The sequence below is a fragment of the Dama dama genome, chromosome 7, assembly GCF_033118175.1.
Source record: "Dama dama isolate Ldn47 chromosome 7, ASM3311817v1, whole genome shotgun sequence".
Taxonomy (NCBI): domain Eukaryota; kingdom Metazoa; phylum Chordata; class Mammalia; order Artiodactyla; family Cervidae; genus Dama; species Dama dama.
The window spans coordinates 9,851,168-9,871,955 of NC_083687.1; the positions used below are offsets into that span (position 1 = coordinate 9,851,168).

General features: G+C 50.1%; 2 protein-coding genes and 1 long non-coding RNA gene across 5 annotated transcripts; 1 reads left to right on the top strand and 2 right to left on the bottom strand.

The window, feature by feature from the left end:
• The first annotated feature begins 1,884 nt into the window (after positions 1-1,884).
• On the top strand, positions 1,885-4,221 carry LOC133059374 (uncharacterized). The gene is made up of 3 exons (XR_009693546.1): positions 1,885-1,970; positions 2,091-2,118; positions 2,662-4,221. It is a non-coding gene; the product is annotated as an uncharacterized LOC133059374 (long non-coding RNA).
• Positions 4,222-4,667: 446 nt separating this feature from the next.
• TAP2 (transporter 2, ATP binding cassette subfamily B member) lies at positions 4,668-12,584 on the bottom strand. Of its 2 annotated transcripts, none has more exons than XM_061146390.1 (12): positions 12,434-12,584; positions 11,519-12,013; positions 11,315-11,429; positions 10,419-10,549; positions 9,970-10,175; positions 9,346-9,543; positions 8,771-8,899; positions 6,568-6,756; positions 6,282-6,455; positions 5,992-6,151; positions 5,613-5,753; positions 4,668-5,393 (listed from the first exon to the last, which is right to left on the bottom strand). In XM_061146390.1, the coding sequence occupies exons 2-12, from the start codon at positions 12,003-12,005 to the stop codon at positions 5,026-5,028; spliced, it is 2,298 nt and encodes a 765-aa protein (XP_061002373.1). In that variant the 5' UTR covers positions 12,006-12,013; positions 12,434-12,584; the 3' UTR covers positions 4,668-5,025. The 2 variants fall into 2 exon arrangements, with proteins under 2 accessions (XP_061002373.1, XP_061002374.1); XM_061146391.1 differs by having other exon boundaries at positions 5,044-5,393; positions 5,617-5,753.
• A 3,811-nt stretch (positions 12,585-16,395) lies between these two features.
• On the bottom strand, positions 16,396-20,373 carry PSMB8 (proteasome 20S subunit beta 8). Of its 2 annotated transcripts, XM_061146394.1 has the most exons (7): positions 20,268-20,373; positions 19,583-19,793; positions 18,694-18,841; positions 18,422-18,533; positions 17,511-17,640; positions 16,941-17,145; positions 16,396-16,702 (listed from the first exon to the last, which is right to left on the bottom strand). In XM_061146394.1, the coding sequence occupies exons 2-7, from the start codon at positions 19,727-19,729 to the stop codon at positions 16,614-16,616; spliced, it is 831 nt and encodes a 276-aa protein (XP_061002377.1). In that variant the 5' UTR covers positions 19,730-19,793; positions 20,268-20,373; the 3' UTR covers positions 16,396-16,613. The 2 variants fall into 2 exon arrangements, with proteins under 2 accessions (XP_061002377.1, XP_061002375.1); XM_061146392.1 differs by lacking the exon at positions 20,268-20,373 and having other exon boundaries at positions 19,583-20,165.
• Positions 20,374-20,788: the final 415 nt, after the last annotated feature.

The following is a 20,788-nucleotide window of genomic DNA, read 5'->3' on the forward strand; positions in this document are numbered from 1 at the left end:
TTATTTTGCCTTAGTGTGATACCTACTAGGCCAATCTATGTTGTTGCTAATGGCATGATTTTATTTTTTTATGACTGAGTAATTTTCCATCGTATGTATGTACCACATCTCCTTGATCCATTCATCTACTGGTAGACACTTTGATTGTTTCCATTTGTTTCCTTTTCACTTAATTCACTTTGTTTCATTCTTTCCTTTTATTGATGTAAGTAATTAAGGTGATGAATTCTCCTCTGAACACTGCTTTAGCCATATCCTAAAAGTTTTGATGTGTGATTTTCAATCGTCATTTTTCTAGAAATTTTTCAGTTGTTGCTTTCTCACTCTCTGGCCCAAGAGAAAGACTGTTTCTTTAAGTTTCCATGTGGAAGGGCATTTATCTTTTCTGACCTTATTATTATTATCTAGTTTGTTCCACTATAGTCGGAGAATTGTATCTATATCATTCCTACTTTTGGGGGGAAATTACTGAAGTTTATTGTGCCAGAATGTGTGGTCCCTTTTCATTAATACTTTGTTGAAACTTGAAAATTTGTGTTCCCAGTTTTCAGTGAGAAGATGTCAATATAGATCCATCAGATCTAACTTTTGACTAAGTTAGTAGCATCTTCTGTGTTCATAACTTTTATCTACTTGATTTCTCTAGTCCTAAGAAAAGTGAACTAAAATCACCTACTACTACCTTTCTGAATAGTTCCCTAGTATCTTCCTTAATTTCTGCTCCGTGATGGTTATTTATATGCTATTTGGAACTTACGTATCTCTTAGATATCCAGTTTTAATTTTACACTTTCCATTATAAAGTGCCTTCTTATCTCAATCAATTTGGAGAGATGGATCTGAATGTCACCTTGTTTAATAATAAGATTGACCTCTGCTTTCTTTAGGTTTACATTCTCTTTTTTTATGCCTTTGTCTATCATTTGATTTGTTGAATAAATGAATGAATCTTTCAGGACTTCCCTATCAATCCAGTAGTTAAGATTCCATGCTTTCACTGCAAGAGGAGTGGGTTTGATCTCTGGCCAGGGAACTAAGAACCACATGCTACATGAAGTGGCCAAAAAATTAAAATTTAAAAGTGAAAAAAAAATGAATCTTTTTGAGTCATTGTATTTTTAAGCATATCTTTTGTATATTGCAAACAGCAGAGTTTTTCTTTTAATCTAATCTGAAAATATTTTAATATTTTAATGAGTTAAGTCCTTTTATAATTATTAATATGGCAGATGGATTCAGTACAATTTGGAGATTATTATTTTCTATTAAATATGTTTATATGAGTATTGCATTTTTAAAATCTTTCACTATATCTTTTAGTGTTTTTCTAAATTGCAGTCTTTCAGATTTTGGGGAAGCTGTTTATGTTGGCATTATCTTGATTTTATCTTTATATAATGCAGTTAGTTTCTCCCTTCCTATTAGTTTTCTACTATAAACATCCGAAAACTAGCTTATATTCTCTCCCTTCCTCTTCAGTTGTCTTTGTGTATACCTTTGTATTCTTAAATATGTTCTAAACATGTGAAGTTGGGCAAAGTCCACCTTGACCTAGCTCTGCGTCCCAGGCAAGTGAGCAAATGTTTCTCAGTCTCCATTTCTCATTCTTACAATTGGGAAAGCAACACATGCTGCAGAAGATCACCTTGAAGGTGGAGTAAGATACAGCAGGTTCTTAGCACAGCAGGAGCACAGAGAAAGCACTCCATGAATGCTTATTATTGATACTGAATATTGTAATTCATAAAAGTTTTTGAAACTCAGTACTTCCCAGGACCAACAGATGGCACTGGATTCAAGTAAATGGATGCTCCTCTCACTCAGCACCCAAAACAGGGAAGATCTTTGTTTTCCCTTCCCCCTAGTCCTTCCTCTGCAGATTCTGACAGTTCCACACTTCCTTCTGAGGCCCCACTGCCATTCAGAGGCAAGTGGCTGCCCCACTCAGCTGGGGCGTGAAAGACTTGAAGGTCAGTGTTGTTCCCACGTTGGGCAGGGCAGGCAGGGTGGGAGATTGTTTGGGGGCCCACAGTAATCTGAGAGTTTCCTGTTTCCTCTTTGCCATTCATATCTTGCTTCGGAAAGAGCAGCACATGGCTGAGTGGAAAGACTCTGAAGGTAAGTGACGAGAAGATGGGGAATTTAAGGGGTGGGAGTCAAACGGTGATGGGCAGTGGGAGGGGAAAATGAAAAGAACTAGAACTGGACTGCCCTGGTGGTCCAGTGGTTAAGAATCCACCTGCCACTGCGGGGTTGCGGGTTCGATCCCTGGTTTGGGAAGATTCCCGCATGCTGTGGGGCAACTGCACACCACAGCTACTGAAACCAAGTGCCCTAAAGGCTGTGTGCTGCAACAAGAGAAACCACCGCATCAGAAGCCCTTGCACCACAACTAGAGTGGTCCTGACTCACCACAACTAGAGGAAGCCCTCAAGCATCAACCAAAACCCAGCACAGCCAAAAAATAAGTAATTTAACAAAATAATAACTGGAACTCTGGACAAATCAGAATTACTAATGCCTGTGGTTACCAGGCAGACCACACTTGTAGGAGTTTGTTGAATACACTGTTGGGGAGTGTTTTTCTGTGCCTCTGAAACAAGTCTTACCCAGGACTGTCCCTCAAGGATAACACATTTTCATGATCCCCTGTGATCCTAGGGTCTGCTGCACCTTCCTGTTCTGCCCATCCAGATGCCTGAGTTTCCCTCCCAGCTCTCTGACTGATGGGCTCTGTGATTTCAGGCCCCTTTCCCTATCTATAAAAGATTTGACAGCTATGCTATTTTTAAGATGTCTTTCAAGTTTTAGGTATTATGAATCCATGGGTGTAATTATACTGAGGTTACAAAAGAATTTTAATAGATCGTTTTCTCCGTGAAGACTATAGTTCCCACAAGGTAGAGGATACAGAACTTATTATTCCTATTTTACAGATGGAGGAAGAACACTTTGGTGGGGAGGGGAAAGAATCAGGCCAGGCTTCTCTCTCTCCGGATGCTTATTTTGCCTTCGGTGAAATTTGAAAGGCTACCCACTCCAGTATTCTGGCCTGGAGAATTTCATGGACTATACAGTCCATGGGGTCGCAGAGAGTCTCAGATACAACTGAGCGACTTTCACTTTCACTTTCTCTCTCTCCCAATGCTTGTTTTGCCCCCAGTGAAATTTGAACAATAAACAGGTGTGGAGCAGCAGGACTACCGCAGATGAGGTAAAGGTTCACATGCATAGGAAGTTATTTACTCTGGCCTCACCCTGATCCCAACAGTTGCCAGGCAGAAACAAATCCAAAACAACAAAAGTTCTGGTGAGTTCAGTGCTAGTCTGGGAAGTACCTGCTGCTTCTGGGAAAGTGAAAGTTTCAGTTTTCTAAAAAAGAGCAAATGTAAGACCTTCCAGGAACCAGTGACTGTACAGCTTTGGAATGTCAGTGATTTGTGGGTCTAAGGAATATTGAGATGGAAAACAGTAGAGGAAGGAGATTTATTCACTTACCCAAAACAGTTATTTATTATTCAGTGTGAATGGAGCCCTCTGCCAGACAGTAGACATAAAGCTTAATAAGACAGATGGCCTCCCCTGCAGGGGCTCACGGTCTAGTTTCAGGACAGAGACTGATGGTGGGGGTGGAGAATTTAATAGGGACAGTGAGAGAGGTGAGCCCCTGGAGCAGAGCAGCAGGAGCGCGTGGAAAGGAGCACTGAGACGATAAGAGAAGGATTCCTGAGAGATTTAAACCCTGGGGTGAATCTTAAAGAACTAGGGCCTAACGGGGAGAGCCCTTTAGGGAATGGCAGGGCGCGCCATATACAGAGGCACAAAGGTATCAGGAGGGCAGGAAGTTTGTCATGGATGGAACATCCTTTCCAAAAGGAAAAGCAGAGAGAAATGGGCCAAATAAGCTGTGTTTCTGGGGAAGAAATATCAACGCAGAAAAGAGAAGGGACACAGGAAAGAGTGATACTGCTTTTACTTGTCCCCTAGAAAGAAAAATGACTTCATTAACAATGTCTGGAAGAGATGAACCAATGGTAGGGGAACATCTTTGGACATGAGTTCATTCCCTGGTGGCTCAGATGGCAAAAAATCTGCCTGTGATGCAGGAGACCCAGGTTCAATCCCTGGATCAGGAAAAACCCCTGGAGAAGGGAATGGCCACCCACTCCAGTATTCTTGCCTGGAGAATCCCATGGACAGATGAGCCTGGTGGGCTACAGTCCATGCAGTCAGGACTGAATGACTAACACTTTCACTTTCACAACACAATGAATGAAAGTTGTAACAATGGGATTAGAGAGAAGATAAGGGATTCAGAACTGTTCACAACTAGAAGTGAAAGAGCTTTATGAGATCTGATTATACAGTAGACTATAACACAAGATACAATATATCTTGTGTTATATATCTATACAACCAATATATATACAACCAATATAATTGGTTGAGAGTGTGGACTCTGGGGTCACACCTGGATTCCGAGTCCAATTCCACCACTGTGCAACCTTGGGAAAGTCCTTTAATCTCTTTGAGACTCAGTTTTCTCATAACACAATGGGAATAAAGGTAAACAACCTCAAAAGGTTTTAGATAAGGATTAAAAATGATAATACACAGAAAAGATTTGACATATTTCCTACACATATTAAAACACTGTACACAGTAGCTGTTATCAAAGTTTTATTAATATTGTTAATTAGGGAACAGTGCTCTGCCCCTCCATATCCTAGTGGTCCCCAAAATATCAGACCCTGGTGGGAACTGAGAAAAATACAGGGAAGGGGAAACTCATGAATATTTATGTATCTCAAAGAACAATCCAAAGACTGATCAGACAGCCAGCAAAATAGTCATGGTGATTATCTCTGGGACATGGAACAGTGCATAATTTTACTTTTCCCCTTCTTACCTGGCTCTTGTCTAAATTTACTATACAAATGTATGCTATTTATGTAAGAAAAAATAGTTTTAAATATATTCAAGATGCCACAATACAGTACTCCGCACCAGGCAAGGCTCTGTTCGTCAAGTAACTAACAAGGTTCGTGGATGCAGACAGATACCACATCTCCCAACCCCCACCCTCCCACGGCCCCGGCAGTAGTACCCACGGTCTAAATCCAGCTCCAAAAACAACCAGCCAGGAAAACCCAAGGCAGGAGCTACTCCGGGGCGCCGAGGTGGCCCTGGGCAGGGCCGGGCGTGTCTGGGGTCCCCACGCTCTGGTTCTGCTGCGCCAGCCAGGAGTAGAGGTCCTGCCCGTCCACGAGCTGCTCGGGGCCCTGCAGCCGGCCCTGCCTCAGCACCAGGACCTGGTCGGCGCTCTGAACCGTCTGCAGCCTGTGGGCGATCACCAGCACGGTGCGGGCCCGGTGCGCTCTCCAGTCCTGCAGCTGAAGGGGGAGGATCGCGATGCCCCGGGCGCCAGATAAGAAGGGGCGGGACGCCCGGGGCCCACGGCTTAGGGGCAGGAGGCGCGAGCCACGGGAAGGTAGCACAGGGCAGAAGGGCAAGGTCCGCTGCCCTCCTCCCTCCGCGGGGTCAGGCAGCCTCAGAGGATCGGGGAGGTCCCCGCGCGCCCCGGCCCCACGAGGGGTCCCGCCGCCGCGCACCTACCGCCTGCTCACACTCCACGTCCAGGGCACTGGTGGCTTCATCCAGGATGAGGACGCGGGGGTCCCGCACGAGGGCCCGGGCGATGGCCAGACGTTGCTTCTGCCCCACCGCCAGCTGGCTGCCTTTCTCCCCCACCTCTGAGGAGACCGAGAAACCCCCTCTCCTCAGAGACAGGGGCCCAGACAACGGCCGCTTCACAAGCGCGGCTGGGACTTCCCCAGGCCCCGCTGCGGAGGACGAGCGCCCGTGGACGAGGGTCGGGGTGGGGGACCTCCGCGGCGGCCGGTTCTCCGGGAACACGGGCTCCCGAGGGGCTCAGGCGGCCACAGCGCCCAGTTCGCGGGCGCCGGGGGCGAGCGCCGGGGCCGCGGGTACCTGTATCGAGCCCGAGCTCCAGCTCGCGGATGAACTCCTCCGCGCGGGCCGCGCGGGCCGCCGCCAGCACCTTCTCGTCGCTGCAGCCCTTCAGGCCGTAGGTGATGTTGTCCCTCACCGAGCCGGAGAACAGCACGGGCTCCTGCCCGACCAAGACCACCTGGGCGGAGGCGACAGGAGCAGAGGGCTTGCGGAAACCGCCGCGGCAGGGACCCGCCCTTCCTTCTCCCCTTGGGTCCCCGCCCCACGCCCCTCCCCTGCCCTCTGCCCGCCCCGGCCGTCCTCCCCACCTGACGGTGCAGGTAGTGGTGCTCATACTCGGAGACCGGCGCCCCGTCCAGCAGCACCTGGCCCTCGGTGGGCTGGTACAGATTCTGCAGCAGCGCGGCCACCGTGCTCTTCCCAGACCCGTTGGGCCCCACCAGCGCCGTCATCTGCCCAGGACTCAGGGTGAACGTCAGATCCTAGAACAGCCGGGGAAGAGTCAGAGGCCTGCCCCTTCTCCTGGCTTCCCCTCTCCTCGAGGCCGATCATCCGAGCAGGGAGTCAGGGGCCCAGTCTCCCCCCATCGGGCACCTGGAGCGCAGGCTGGTCAGGGCGACTGGGATACACAAAGGAGACGTTCTGGAAATTCACCAAGCCCTGCAGAGTCGATGGGGCCAGAGTCCCCGGTGGAGGCAGATCTGGCTTTCGGTCCAGGTAGCGGAACACCTTCTCGGCTGCCCCCACGTTGCTCAGCATGTCCCCAAATATGAACACCAGGGTCTGCAAAACAGGAGGGCAGGGCTCAGCTAAGCAAAGGCAGCTGCACCACGAACCAGTTTCCCAGCTCGTCACACAGGCCCGCCACACTCCACCCCAGCTGGGCTTCTCCCCTTGTCCCCAAAAGATCACCACCTTTAATTTTTAAGGATTTAAAAAAAAAAACTTTCTTAGAAAAGATTTTTTTACTGGAGAAAGGAATGGCAACCCACTCCAGTATTCTTGCCTGGAGAATTCCATGGACAGAGGAGCCTGGCAGGCTATAGTCCAAGAGGTTGAAGACTGGGATGCAACTGAGCAACTAACACTTTCACTTTCCTGAATAATGAGGCAGATGGCTTCCATATGAGATAACTAGTATGAGTATTAAAAAAAAAAAAAAAGATTTTTACAAAAATTTTGGCTGCCCCAGGTGGCAAGTGGGATGCTAGTTGCCCCACCAGGGATCAAACCCATGCACCCTGCAGTAGAAGCACAGAGTCCTAACCACTGGACAATCCGGAATAAATGTGCAATTTGACTAAACTTAAAATGGGCACCAATACCCCATTATTCCAATTTGTAACGTAAAGGATGGAGACATCTTTACTCCTCCCATCCAGCGTCACCTTCATCTCTAGACCTTTCCAGCTACTGTGCTGTTACTTGTACACAGCTGTCTAGCCTGGTGAGACAGGGACTCCTTAAATGCAAGCACTGTGCCCGCCTCATCTTTGCAGCCACCAGACTGCCTCACACAGCTCTCCACACGTAAGAGATGTTTACAAAAATTATAAACTAAAGCCCGAGATGCAGTAACTAATTACTTTTCAAAACTGGTATATATAAGGAGGGTGTCCCAGGAGGCTCAGTGATAAAGAATCTGCCTGCCAATGCAGGAGGCAAAGGTTCAATTCCTGGTCTGGAAGAATCCCTGGAGGAGGGCAAGGCAACCCACTCCAGTATTCTTGCCTTAATATCCCATGGACAGAGGAGCCTGGTGGGCTACAGTCCACGAGGTTGCAAAGAATCAGATAGGACTGAGCAACTGAGCACACATCTATAGGGAAAGAACTAAACGCTCATTCTGCCTTTCCTAATCAAACTATACCACCCAGCAGCTTATCAGTACATGAGAAAAGATCTCCCCCGAGAGATGCATCCTGGCTAATAAATGAAGGAATGGCAGAGTGTCACCATTTTTGCAACCCTGAATAATTTAATAGATCGTGACACTAAGCTTTATTGATTGTTGCCACCACAGGTGTATATGAGAGAGAAAAAAAGACATCAATATAATACATACCTCTATGAAACATGTGGAAATTTGACCTCTGTATTTGGTGAGGTTATTGTTAATTTTTTTGGTATGATCATGGCTTTGTAGTTATGTATTTGTAATGTTTACATGTAGAGATACATATTTACAGATGAAACCATATCTTGGCTTTGATTCAAAGTAATATGGGTGGGGAGAAGTCGGTGAGTGGTACAGATGAAATAAGATTGGCCATGAGTTGAAAACTGTTAGATGCGGGGAGATAAAAAACAAGGTCCCATTGTACAGCACAGAGAACTATAGTCTATATCCTCTGATATACACACACAATTACATATAAAATAGATAACTAATAAGGACCTACTGTAGAGCACAGGGAATTGTACTTAAAACTCTGTAATGACCTACATGCGAAAAGAATCTAAAAAAAAGGGGATATATATATATATATATATATATGTATAACTGATTCACTTTGCTGGACATCTGAAATTGTCATAACGTTGTTAATCAGCTAGATACCAATATAAAGTAAAAAGTTGTCTTTAAAAAGTTAAACAAAAAGTAAAAAAAAAAAAGAAAAAACAGATGCTGAGTACAAGGAGGTTCACGTTTATAGATTTATCATTTTCCTCTCATTTTAACCCACGTTTGAAATATTAAATGACAATGAGTTGGGGTTATTTCCGTTTGTTTTTTTAAGGGGAACAAATAGAAGCCAAAGGAGGAAAATGAGAGCACGCACAGCTCCTGACTCACTTGCATGTAGTTGCCCACGTCCTCCTGGTAGAACAGGAAGGAGAGGAGCCCGCCGCGGGTGAGGTCCCCGGCCAGGATCTGCTGCAGCGCACAGTTCAGCAAGAGCACCTGCATCGCCAAGTGCAGCATCTGGAGGGAGCAGAAAGGGGAGCCTGAGGACCTTCCACTCTTTGGCCTCCCTGCCCCTACGACGAGACATTCCATCCGACACAAAAACACCTATTACACTACATTCACTCGACTCTGTAACTACAATAAGTAATATAAACTGTGAAGATGTTGGAGCCAGGTGGCGAATGAAGGAGTAAATGGATGGATGCTTGACACAGAATGGTGAAGGAACAAATGCAGACTTTTCTTCGTTTAAGTATTTTGTGCTTCGTGCACAAAGGGGATTGAAAACAGGAGAGTGAGGTCCCCTGGAAAAACTGGGGGCTAACAAATGGCTCATCACCTACCTCCCAACAGAGAAGAGACATATGAAAAAGATGGCACTGGCAAAGGCATCAGGAACCCCAAGGACCCCCAAGACCAGCCCCCACGTGCACCCTTCCTCCCGCCCTCAGCTTCCTCACCCTCCTTAAGAGCAGATAGAGGGCCTGTTCCAGGTCCCGTCGCCACCACAGCTGCCGGCATCGTTCAAGGGTCTCCTTATAGCGACGGACCTCTTGCTCCTCGGCTCCAAAACTGCGCACGGTCTGCAGCCCTCCAACAGACTCCCGTACCACCTGCCCAGCTTTCGCCATAGCATCCTGGATCTCCCAAAGGACTGCCTGGAACAGTGGGGCCAAGGATGGAGTGGGCTGATTTGGCAGAAGATAGCCAACCCACACACCCTACTCCAGTCCCTTCATGCTAAGTGAAGTAAGACAGAGAAAAACAAATATTATATGATATTGTTTCTATGTGCAATCTAAAAAAAATACAAGTGAATCTATACACAAAACAGAAACAGACTCGTAGACATTAAAAAAAAAAATCTTATGGTTACCAAACATGGAGGAGGGAATACATTTGGAGTTTGAAGTTAACAGATATAAATCACTGACACAAAGTAGATAAGCAACAAGGATTTACTGTATAGCACAGGGAACCACATTCAACATCTGAAAATCTCTCCTTCTCCCAAAAACACACACGTTCGCATAAAGTCCCTGGGGTGTGATCTTCCCTGGGGATTCCCCAGCATCCGCACATACCTGACGGCGGGCATTGTACACCTTTTCAGCCACTATCATGAGAGGCACCTCGAACAGAGAGAGGAAGGTGAGTCGAGGTGACAGCTTGAGCATGAAGCTGTAAAGTCCCAGCACTTTCACCAGGCTTCGAGACATCACATTGGCGTTCAAAGGAAGCCAAGAACTCATCAGTTTGGTATCTGAGCTCAGCCGGGAATTCAGCTCCCCTGGGCAGGACAGAGCAGGAAAGGAAACCACGTGTTGTAATGCAGAACCCCCAGAAACTCCCTCCTGACCTCCCGATCTCACAGAGCCCTCCCTCCTTGCAGAGAGACAGGTCCCCAAAGAGAGAAAAACAGCTCCCAGACCTGGCACCAAGGATGCAGGCAGAACCGGCTGGGTGCAGGTAGGCGGCAGCAGATGGGCAAGGAACATGCAGGGGGACCCCAGACCTGCACCCCAGGCCTTACCTGTCTTAGTCTCTTGGAAGAAAGGGAGGTCCTGGCGCAGGAGGGAGGAGAAAAGCATCTCCCGGATCCGCAGGTTGATTCTGGACATGGTGAAGAGGAAGATGCTTCCTCGGCAGCCTGCACACAGTGAGCTGTGAGGAGAGAGGGTTGGAGGATGAAGGGGAGAGAGATGCAAAGAGGAAGGGGGAGGGAAGGAGAAGAAAAAGCACAGAAGGAAAAGAAGTACAAAGTTGGGGGCAGTATATCAAGAGAGCAGAAGAGAAATATGAGACATGAGGGGCAGGAATCAACAGAGGAAGGAAAAAAGAGGACCCGGTGAGCCTCATCCTAGTCCCAACCCTACCAAGTAGTTAGTTAGTTCGTTTGTAGACAGCAGATTCCTGGCTGTGTTGAAAAACAAAAGGGAAAGTAAATACAGTGGAAAAGAGTAAAGATGCTGGAAAGAAAGATGACAAGGCTCAGAGTAAGAGCTTTCAAGACTGACAAGATGAGTTAGGGAAGAAGGGTCAGGATGAACAAACATGCCCCCCCTGACAATAGGCTAACTGTGGAAACAAACACAAGCTGAGAGATCAGAGTCAGAAAAGAGAAATGGAACTTCATGGAGATAAAAATGCTCAGAGGCAACTGAGAGACATTCCATTCAGCACAAAAACACCTATTGTACTACATTCACTTGTATCTGAACTGTAATAAGCAATATAAACTTTGAAGATGTCGGAGCCAGGTGACGAATGAAGGAGTAAATGGATGGATGCTTGACATAGAACAGTGAATGAACAAATTCAGGCTTTTCTTCCTTTAAGAATTTTGTGCTTTGTGCACAAAGGGGATTGAAAATAAGAAAGTGAGGTCCCCTGTAAAAACTGGGGGCTAACAAATGGCTCATCACCTACCTCCCAAAAGAGAAGAGACACATGGAAAAGATGGCACTGGCAAAGGCATCGGGATCAAAGTCGCCCCCCAGGATGTCAATCACACGGCCAGAATAGTAAGGGATCAGGGTCTCACCTGCAACAGGCAGGAGGACCACAGTCAGAGTGCACCTGCTAAAGGGCCTCCTCCCAACCCCCGAGTCCCCACGCCCTCTCCCCACTCACCCAACACCGCCAGAGAGAGGAAGGAGAAGGCGGCCACCAGGAAAGGCAGGTCAGGCCAGGAGAGCTTCAGCAGCCGCCACATCAAGACTCTGTTCTGGCCCTGCCCCTCGGCCTTGGCTCCTGGAGGGCTCAGCACGGCCCACAGGGCGCTGCTCAGCCCCACCGCCCCATAGCCCAGCAGCAGCCAGGCCCAGGGCGCTGCAGCCACTCTGACCGGAGGGGCGCTCAAGGCCCCGGGGACCAGAGCCCGCAAGGAGAGAAACAGGGGGATCACCAGGCAGATGGCGGGCAGCAGCGCTTCCACACACCCCAGCAGCGCCCCCAGCCTCAGCAGCCCCCAAAGTCCACTGAGCCGCAAGGCGCCCTCCAGCCACAGGCCGGGAAGCCCGCGGGGAAGCAGGGCCCCCAGGGGCCCCTGCAGCAGCCAGAGCAAGGCCAAGTCCGCCAGCAGCAGGGAGGCCCAGGGTCTCAGGTCCGGGCGCCACATGGCGAGATCTAGGGGTAGAAGAGAAGGACAGAGGTGGCTTCCAGTCCCTGTCCCCACTCCCACTCTGCCCAAGCATCCGCTGGCTTCCTTTTTTTTTTTTTTTTTAACCCTGTGCTGCCCTGAAAGATGCCCTGGGTACCCCGTCTCACGAGCACCCCCCATCCTAGGACCCAAGGCATTTGGCCTGACAGAGGCAGCTGGGAAGCCTGACCATCTGCACCTGACCATCTCGTCCTCTAAAACACGTCCCGAGACCCCCTCCGCACACCCCGGCCCCACCAGCCGTCGCCGAGTTCCCAGGGGCCAGACGATGCCCGCCGCACTCCCGAGGCCCCCGGTCCAAAGGGGCGGGAGGCGGGGGCGCAGCGCGCGCGCCGGGCGGGCTGTGCCAGTGTCAGCGTTCCGGGTTTCCACGCGCACGAGCTCACCAGTGGCGGCTCCCGGGCTCTTTGCTGGCGTGCCGAGGGCTGAGCTCTGAGGTCCCCTCGCGCGGCCTCCGCTCCGTCTCGCCTCTGCCGGCGGGCGAGGCTCCGCCAGCCCGGGGCGGCCAGGCTCCTGGGCTTTCGCTTTTGCTTTCGCTTCCGCCTCGGCAGCAGCTGCCTGGTTGCGCGCCTGGCGGCCGGCCGGGGGCGCGCGACACCGCGGGCCGCGGGACCGGTGCCCGAGGCCGGCTCCGCGTGCCAGGGCGAGTCTGCCACCTTCAGCGACAAGTACTCTGTCGTAGGAAACTACTGCACTTCTTAAAACTGCCATTAAATAAGATGACGCTGTTTCAAGGATTAGGCCGCTTCGCAATTGAAGAATCGCTGGATTTTCTTACCTCCGCTCTGAGGTGACTGCAGCCATGAAATTAAAAGACCCTTGCTCCTTGGAAGAAAAGCTATGACCAACCTAACAGCATATTAAAAAACAGAGACATTACTTTGCCAACAAAGGTCCGCCTAATCAAAAATATGGTTTTTCCAGTAGTCATGTATGAATCTGAGAGTTGGACTATAAAGAAAGCTGAGCGCAGAAGAATTGATGCTTTTGAACTGTGGTGTTGGAGAAGACTCTTGAGAGTCCCTTGGACTGCAAGGAGATCCAACCAGTCCATCCTAAAGAAGATCAGTCCTGGGTGTTCATTGGAAGGACTGATGCTGAAGCTGAAACTCCAATACTTTGGCCACCTGATGTGAAGAGCTGACTTATTAGAAAAGACCCTGATGTTGGGAAAGATTGAAGGCGGGAGGAGAAGGGGATGACAGAGGATGAGATGATTGGATGGCATCACTGACTCAATGGACATGGTTTTGAGTAAACTCGGGGAGTTGATGATGGACAGGGAGGCCTGGCGTGCTGCAGTCCATGGGTTGCAAAGAATCAGACATGACTGGGTGACTGAACTGAACTGAGCTGAACTGAGCCTATTTTGAGAACAGCCCTCTTTCCCACATCCAAGTTCCAGTTGTGGGATCTCGGGGTTAAAAAAAAACAGCAGAGCAGAGACCAAGTGAGAAACAAGCAGGACTTCTGCGAAACAGGAGACTCCTCCACTCTCACCAGGACCTGTGTGAGTTTCCACCTCAGATTCTTCTCTGAGAAGGCGCTCACCCCACGTCTTCATGTCTCCCTCAGCAGAGCGCCTGAGCAAGCACGTGCTCAGAAACCTTTAAATTTGTGCTCCAGTTATGTGAGGAACGCCTGCATCATATGAGGAAAGTGGACTTTGTTTCTTGGTCTACTCTAACACTGATTAGTTTCAGTAATCAGGTTTCTATAGGTCTGACCAGACCCAGATCCCATCTGTGGAACATGCAGCTGGGTTTATTCCAGAAATAACTCTTCTGGTTGAAACTACCTCCCAGACTCAAAATGTCCCCCAAGGGAGGACCACTTGAATTCCAAACCACCCTCTTGAAATGTTATTGGCACAATTACCATGAGTCACTTCAAATTTAGATTTGAAGTTAGGAAATTATTTAAACTTCTCCAACCCTGTTCACTCTGGAATTTTAAGGATCTCTCTCTAAAAAAAAAAACAAAAAAAAAAAACAAACAAAAAAAACTCCACACTCAGCTGTTTTCTACTTACAGGCTTTTCTCTTGATTAACTCTCCTGGGAAAGTGACACTGTGCAGTTCAAGAGACTCCCAACATAATTCAGAGAATCTCACAATGGGGACCTCCCTAGCTGTCAAGTGGGATGCTTCTAATCCAGGAGACATGGTTCAATCCCTGGTGAAATGATTTTAATATTTAATAGAGGATTAACTGGCCTGATTTCAATAGATAGTCATTAAAAGAAGAGAAATAGAAACAATTGAGAAAAGTGAACAGCACATACATCACCAAATTGGGTTAACCAACATTCCAACTTAAACAGCTGGGAAGTCCCTCGTTAACAGCAAATCTGGAGTCCTAGTTAGGAAAAGTTCCCAAGTGGTGCATCCACCCCACGAGTGAGACTTCAAATTGCAGTTTCAGGGGCTCCTGATTATAATTCCAAGCCACAGACTGATATCAACATGAGTTTGTGTGCAAAAATACAGCTCTGGTTTTACTTTAACCTTTTTATAATGCTATTTCTTTTACCTTGCGAGTCATAGAATGTCATTACATGTTGGGGGGTTGGCCAGACCTCCAGGGGCTCAAGAGTTCCAAGGTCCACCCCTTTCTCTTTTTTTAATATAATTTTATTTTTTGTTTATTTGTTGCTGTGCTGGGTCTTTGTTGCTGCTCAGGTTTCTCTCTAGTTGTGGTGAGTGGGGGTACTCTCTAGTTGCTTGCGTGGGCTTCTCGTTGCAGTGGCTTCTCTTGTTGCCAGGCACAGGCTCTAGGACAGGAGGGCTTCGGTATTTGTGGCTCTCGGGCTCAGCAGTTTGGCTCCGGGCTCTAAGCTCCAGGCTCAGTGGCTGCAGCGCTTGGGCTTAGTTGCTCCGAGACATGTGAGATCTTCCCTATATCGGGGATCAAACCCATATCCCCTGCATTGGCAGGTGGATTCTTCACCACTAAGCCACCAGGGAAGGCCCACCACTATCTTTCTTATCTCAAGTGCCACCTGCTTGCTCTGCTTGCAGACAGCCACAGAATCGGGCAGTGTCCAGGCAGGTCAGAAGCAGGTCAGAGGCCCGCACTCCTGCTTCTGAAGCCTGAACAAGACTTCCTCCTTTTTAATTTCCCTAACAAGTCAGGGGACTAAGATCCCACATACCATGCAGCACAGCCAAAAGAAAAAGAAAATCTCACTCTGCCTGTCTCATCTTTCTAACCTGGTTACTTTTCCCTCATTTTTTCGCAACTTCAGCGAAGCCTCCTTATCTCCTCTTCCACTTCAATCACAGTCTTGTCATCTTGGAATAAGCATGACCCATCATGAAACCGAATGGCTAACGTCCATCTTTCCGTGTAATCTCCACTCTGAAACAGGAGGGAAGAGGGCAGGGCCCAGCCTTTAAAAGAATGACAGAGCCCAAGGACACAACATAAACTGGCTGAACCAAACAGGTCCAAGATGGTGGACAAGTCGACTCACCCTAGATCTTGATCGTAGGTGTGTGCTCACTGTAACACATCAACGAGCTAAATGACCCACCCACAAGGTGCCATGACAGTTTTAAGATCAACCATCAAAAACCCCAAAGTGGGCGGGAGCCCAGTTCCTGGAAATCTCCACCCCTTCCCCAAAATAGTTGGAATAATCCTCCCACTCATTAGCCTATGAAGTTACCTAGCCCATAAAAGCTAACCATACTACATTTCAAGCCCATTCTTGCCTTCTGAGATGGCCCACACTCAGTCTGTGGAGTGTTTCTCTCTAAATAAATCCACTTCTTACCTATCACTTTGTCTCTCACTGAATTCATTCTCCAATGAGACATCAAGAACCTGAGCTTCGTGAAGTCCTTAAACCAGGTGTGTGATCTCAGCTGGAAGATCCTGAGCTTTGTCTGGATTCACACTCTGGCCACGTGGGTTCGAGTCCCAGTCTGAGATGAACGGTTTCATCTCCTCGGGGCTATCTGAAGTAAATGGGGCTATGTTTACAATTCCCACACACGCGTGAGGAGGAAACTTGTTCCTCCTATTCGAACGAAGTCAAAAACAGGTGTTCCAAGTGCCCTACTCCAACATATCCAAACCATTAACAAGAGACCACACAGGAGCCTCCCGGTTGTGAGCCCGCAGAAAGGACCCTAACCTAGGTTACACTGCACGCAGGCGTCCATAGACAGCATGGAGCCTTCCAGAGGTCCTGGAGAAGTGAGAGCGGAAGCCCAGGAGAAATGTTTGGTGAGGCCCCGTTTCTTAGGCAGGGGTTTCTCTCTTCTCAGGAAAAATCTGCCTCCATTTCCTGTCCCCTCCCCCCAGCCACCCCAGCCCTGAGCCCACAGCCACAACACACAGCTTTTATAACCGTTTTCCTTTATTGTGCTTAGGTTGGGGTGGGGGTGACGTTCGTTGAGACAGAGAATACACAAAGGGATGGACTCTGTGCTGCCTTCCAGTGGCCCCTGGTTCTCCGTCTCTGGGCCAGGTCAGGCCTCCTCCTCCCAGAGTGGGATCCGGCCAGGTCCCTGAGTCAGCCAGGCTTCCCCCGAGGAGGCCTGCGGGTCATCACCACCATTACTGGCTGGCCTCCCGGTACTGGTGCATCAGTTCACTGACGTCTGTGCTTTCCACTTTCACCCAGCCGTCCTCCTTCATGTGGTACACTGCAGGCAGACGGGAAAGAACACGGAGTCAGGCTCCCCTCAGCGAGGTCCTGCTAACGCTGTTACGTCAAAGGCAATGACAGCAACACACACTCTCGAAGCCCTTATGACGGGGACTTCAGTGCCCCTCTTCCGGCTCCGGAAATCTGCTCTCTGCCACCCTGTCTCCCCCATATCTCCCGATCTCAACCCCCTTCCCCCCACCCCAGGGACAGAGGGGGGCACTTTGATCTCTTACTATTGACAAAGCCTCCAGAATGGCTGTCTCGGTGGGTGGCATGAACAATTGCCCTTCGGCCCAGGTCATAGGCCTCTTCAATACTAAGGTCAGGTCGATAGCCACTATCCATGACCCCATAGGCATGGGAGTTCCCACTACCGGTGGAAAACATATTTCCTGAGAGTCGAGTCCCATCGTCATCCACATAGTAGAGTCCAGGACCCTAGAGGAAGCAAGAAAGTTCCAGGTTGGAAGTTGCTGGTAACACCCAGATTCAAGTGTGAGCCACAAGAAGTGGACCAAAGACTACAGATGAGCCCAGGAACATGGGAACTAGGAAAGCACTTCGGAAACAATCGTAGAACTTTGAGGAGGAAAAGCAAACTTCAAATCAGCTATTTGACCCAAAGGGATGAGTTTATGAAACAATGGTCCACACATCCAGCCCCAGAAATTGCTGTTGAGTAACAGTTCTGAAACTAAGCATTCTCTGTGCCCTGCATCCTGTAGGGGAGGGGCGGGGAGTGTGAGGTGGGGGCACTTACCTCTCATCTACATGTTGGAATACAGAGCAGGGAGGGGACTCACCTTCTTGTCCCAGCCACAGATCATGCTGCCCATGGAGAGGCCCATGCCCCGGTACTGGCACATCATGTTGGAGAGCAGCTTGGAGGCAGCCGACACAGAGATACGCTCCCCATTCCGCAGATAGTACAGCCTGGGTGAGGACAGGACAGTCCAGGGAAAGAATTTACAAGGGGCAGAAGGGCAGCCCTCTGGGCAGGTTACTTGATGGGCAGAAAATGGCTGAAGAGATAAGCATCTAAAAGGAATGGTTCTGCAGGATCTAAGGATGGGCAAAGATCTGGAACTTATATAGAATTCTTTTCTTTTTTTAATTCTTTGGGCTCTTGGTGGAACATGTGGGATTTAGTTCTTGAACCAGGGATCAAACCCATGCTCCCCATGTTGGTGTGCAGAGTCTTAACCACTGGACTGCCAGGGAAGTCATCAAAATCACCTAGAGAAATCCCAGTAAATGATATCCCCCCAGGGTTGATGGTCATTGCTAAATAATTGACAAATAACCTGGGCTTCCCCGGTGGCTCAGATGGTAAAGAATCTGCCCGCAATGTAGGAGACTCAGGTTCGATCCCTGGGTTGGGAAGATCCGCTCCCTGGAGAAGGGGCTGGCAACCCACTCCAGTATTGTTGCCTGGAGAATCCCATGGACAGAGGAGCCTGGCGGACTATACAGTTCATGAGGTTGCAAAGAATAGGACAGGACTGAGCTACTAACACTTTCACTTTCAATCTGGCTTCTTGGCAGCAGCACAGGCTTGAGATTAGAGAGAAGGTTTTTTAATCACCAAAAGGCAGCTTTGTGAGATAGGACATTAGCACTAAGATGCTCTGTGAGTGTAGGGAGACTGGGGGAGGAGCAGGGATCTGCAAGATGCAGAACCCGGGCTGAGAAGAGAGCAAGAGGCCTGGCCTACCTGCACTCCTTGGCCAGCAGGCGCTCCCAGTACTGGCAGTCAGCCGCACAGCCGGACATGGTGCCGAGCAGGTAAGGGTTAATCTCAATCACCTTGTTCACCTTTAATGTGGCTGGAAGAAGATGGAGTTTGGGGAGAGGGGGAATGAGCACACAGGTTTCCCTAAATGTCCTGAGTCAACACCTGGTGCCACTTTGGTGCAGATTACTGGACTCCTGCTGAGAGGAGGGCCCAGCTCCCCAGATTCCGCCAGCCGGAACCCACACACTCACCAATGTAATTCCCAGCTGAGGCCCGAGAATCCACAGCCACAATCACCCCATGCTGGAACTTGAAGGCCAGCGTGGTCGTGCCATGAGCCATCTCGATCTGCACGTTACTTTCTCCATTCCCACCCAGGGACCGGAAGAATTCAGTGGGCTAATCAGACAGAAGAGGCAGAGAAAGGACCACTGCAAACTTCTGAAGCTGGATGCTCCAGGAAAGCAAATTTACAGGGCATGGGAAGGTGAAGATAGCCATACCATGAATAAATGAAGCAGTTAACAACCCAGTTCTACAAGGAAATGACTGGGGAGAAGAAAAAGAAGAGGCCACGACACCGACCTTTTCCATTTACCAGCACAACCAGAAATGAAAATAAAAAAATTTTAAGTTACCATAACTAAACATTTTAAGGGTAACTATGATGATTTTCCATTCATAGGTCATTTAATCCTCAGGAAACACGTTTCATGAATCGTATCCCATTTTACAGAAGAGAGGCCCAGGAGACCTAGACCAAGTCCTAGGGGACTTGAGGAGGCACACAATGGCGGAGGCCAGGCCCACCGCTCAAGGTCATGGGTTTCCCAAGAGTCCCCTGTATCATAGGGTCACCCAATAAGGAAGACTCCGTGATCTGTGTGTGATGGAGAACGGGGATCCCACCCCCAACTCTTTGTCCTAATCTGCACTTCCTAGCCCGCAAGCGGCCAGCCCCCAGGTCCCACGTGGCCTCTTTCCCAGCTCCGGCCCTGGACCCCAGACGAAGCTCTCCTAAAGGATGCCCCCTGCGCGTTTCCCCGCCTCGGAACAGCCTCCATGCAGCCCCTCCGTTACTCTGCGCACACCCCCACCCCAGCCCGCCCGCCTCCCACGGGATTGTGTTAGAGCCCTGACCTGCATGCCCCGGGGGAGGGCGAGCTCCGGAGATCGCAGGGAGAAGCCGTAGTGGCTGGGGTCCGAGCGCTGCCGGCTTCCCGCGAAGGGCACCGCCCAGTCCCCCCGCTGCCCTCGGGGGGCTCCGCACACGTCCAGCAGCGCCATCGCTGCCCAGCACCCAGAGATCTGGCGGCTCGCGGAGGAGGAAGTGAAAGCGAAAGCCCGAAGCCTTAAGGGGAGGGAACCAGAATGTTTTCCACATCCCCCTGCCCTTTCCGAGGAGGCGTCCCGTGCGAGTCCGGGCACCGGGAGCGTTAGGTTGGGAAGAGGCTTCTCTGCTCCGCCTTCGTGGAAATTGGGGAAACGACGGTGCCGGGCCGTTGGAAGAAAGGAAGAAAGACAGAGCGGCTTCGAAAGCCACCCCCCACCCCCACCCCGCCGGCGATGAGGTTTCAGCGAAAGACACGGCCAGCCTGCGGCATCCTCCGGGGACAGTTACGGGGCGGGATGGGGGTCACAGCATCAAAAGTGCAGCCTCACCCCCGAACGGGCTCAACCTCAGCGAAAACCTGGGAGCAGTTTCAGCGGAAACGGGGGAGGGGCGCCTAGCAGCCTCGTTTTATAAAAAGTAGGGGAGGGCTAGGAGTGCGTGGCGGCCCTGAGACCCAGGACAGGTCCCGGGGCGACCGCCCGCCGAATATACCTGCACGAGTGGGGGAACGGAGAGCCTAGGGGAAGGCCCAGCCCCAGACTTCCACCTGGTGCCTCCTAAGGCCTCTCCCAGTTCAACGGTCTCCCCAACCTGTAGCCACCCACAAGAACTGCGCTTTCCGCCCCCAGCTCCTCGCGTAATTCTTGCTGGACCGAGCACTCCCGAGCTCGCCTTTTTAAACCCCGCCTCGCCTTGCAACCTGATTCGGCCTCATCTGCTCAGCAACCGTTGACGTCACAAGAGCACGGCGCGCTCTGAATGGAGGAGGTGTACTAGAGCGCCCCGCCCACTTCGCTGATGACCCCCGCAGGTTCCACCGCAAAGCGCGGTGAGCCCGGCTGCAAAGGGCCGGCGCTGGCGAGAGGGATGGGCTGCTTTCAGGCGTGCTCACCCTGCAGCCTCCTCCTCCAGGCTCTGAGGCACTGCTGCTGCTGGCGCCTTGGAGGACGCTGCATCCCTGTCTGGCTCACTCTTGGGGGGGCGGGCACAGGGGGCTGGAGAGGTGGAGAGAG

Coding starts and splice junctions, on each gene's coding strand:
- TAP2 (XM_061146390.1), bottom strand. CDS start 12,005: ATGTGGCGCCCGGACCTGAGACCCTGGGCCTCCCTGCTGCTGGCGGAC. Junction 10,550..11,314: donor TGTCTCTTCTCTTTTGGGAG/GTAGGTGATGAG, acceptor CTCTCCTCACAG/CTCACTGTGTGCAGGCTGCC. Junction 10,176..10,418: donor CTTCCAAGAGACTAAGACAG/GTAAGGCCTGGG, acceptor TGTCCTGCCCAG/GGGAGCTGAATTCCCGGCTG.
- PSMB8 (XM_061146394.1), bottom strand. CDS start 19,729: ATGGCGCTGCTGGACGTGTGCGGAGCCCCCCGAGGGCAGCGGGGGGAC. Junction 18,842..19,582: donor CCCTCCCCCGGGGCATGCAG/GTCAGGGCTCTA, acceptor CTGTCTGATTAG/CCCACTGAATTCTTCCGGTC. Junction 17,146..17,510: donor TCTGTGGCTGGGACAAGAAG/GTGAGTCCCCTC, acceptor TGCTTCCTCTAG/GGTCCTGGACTCTACTATGT.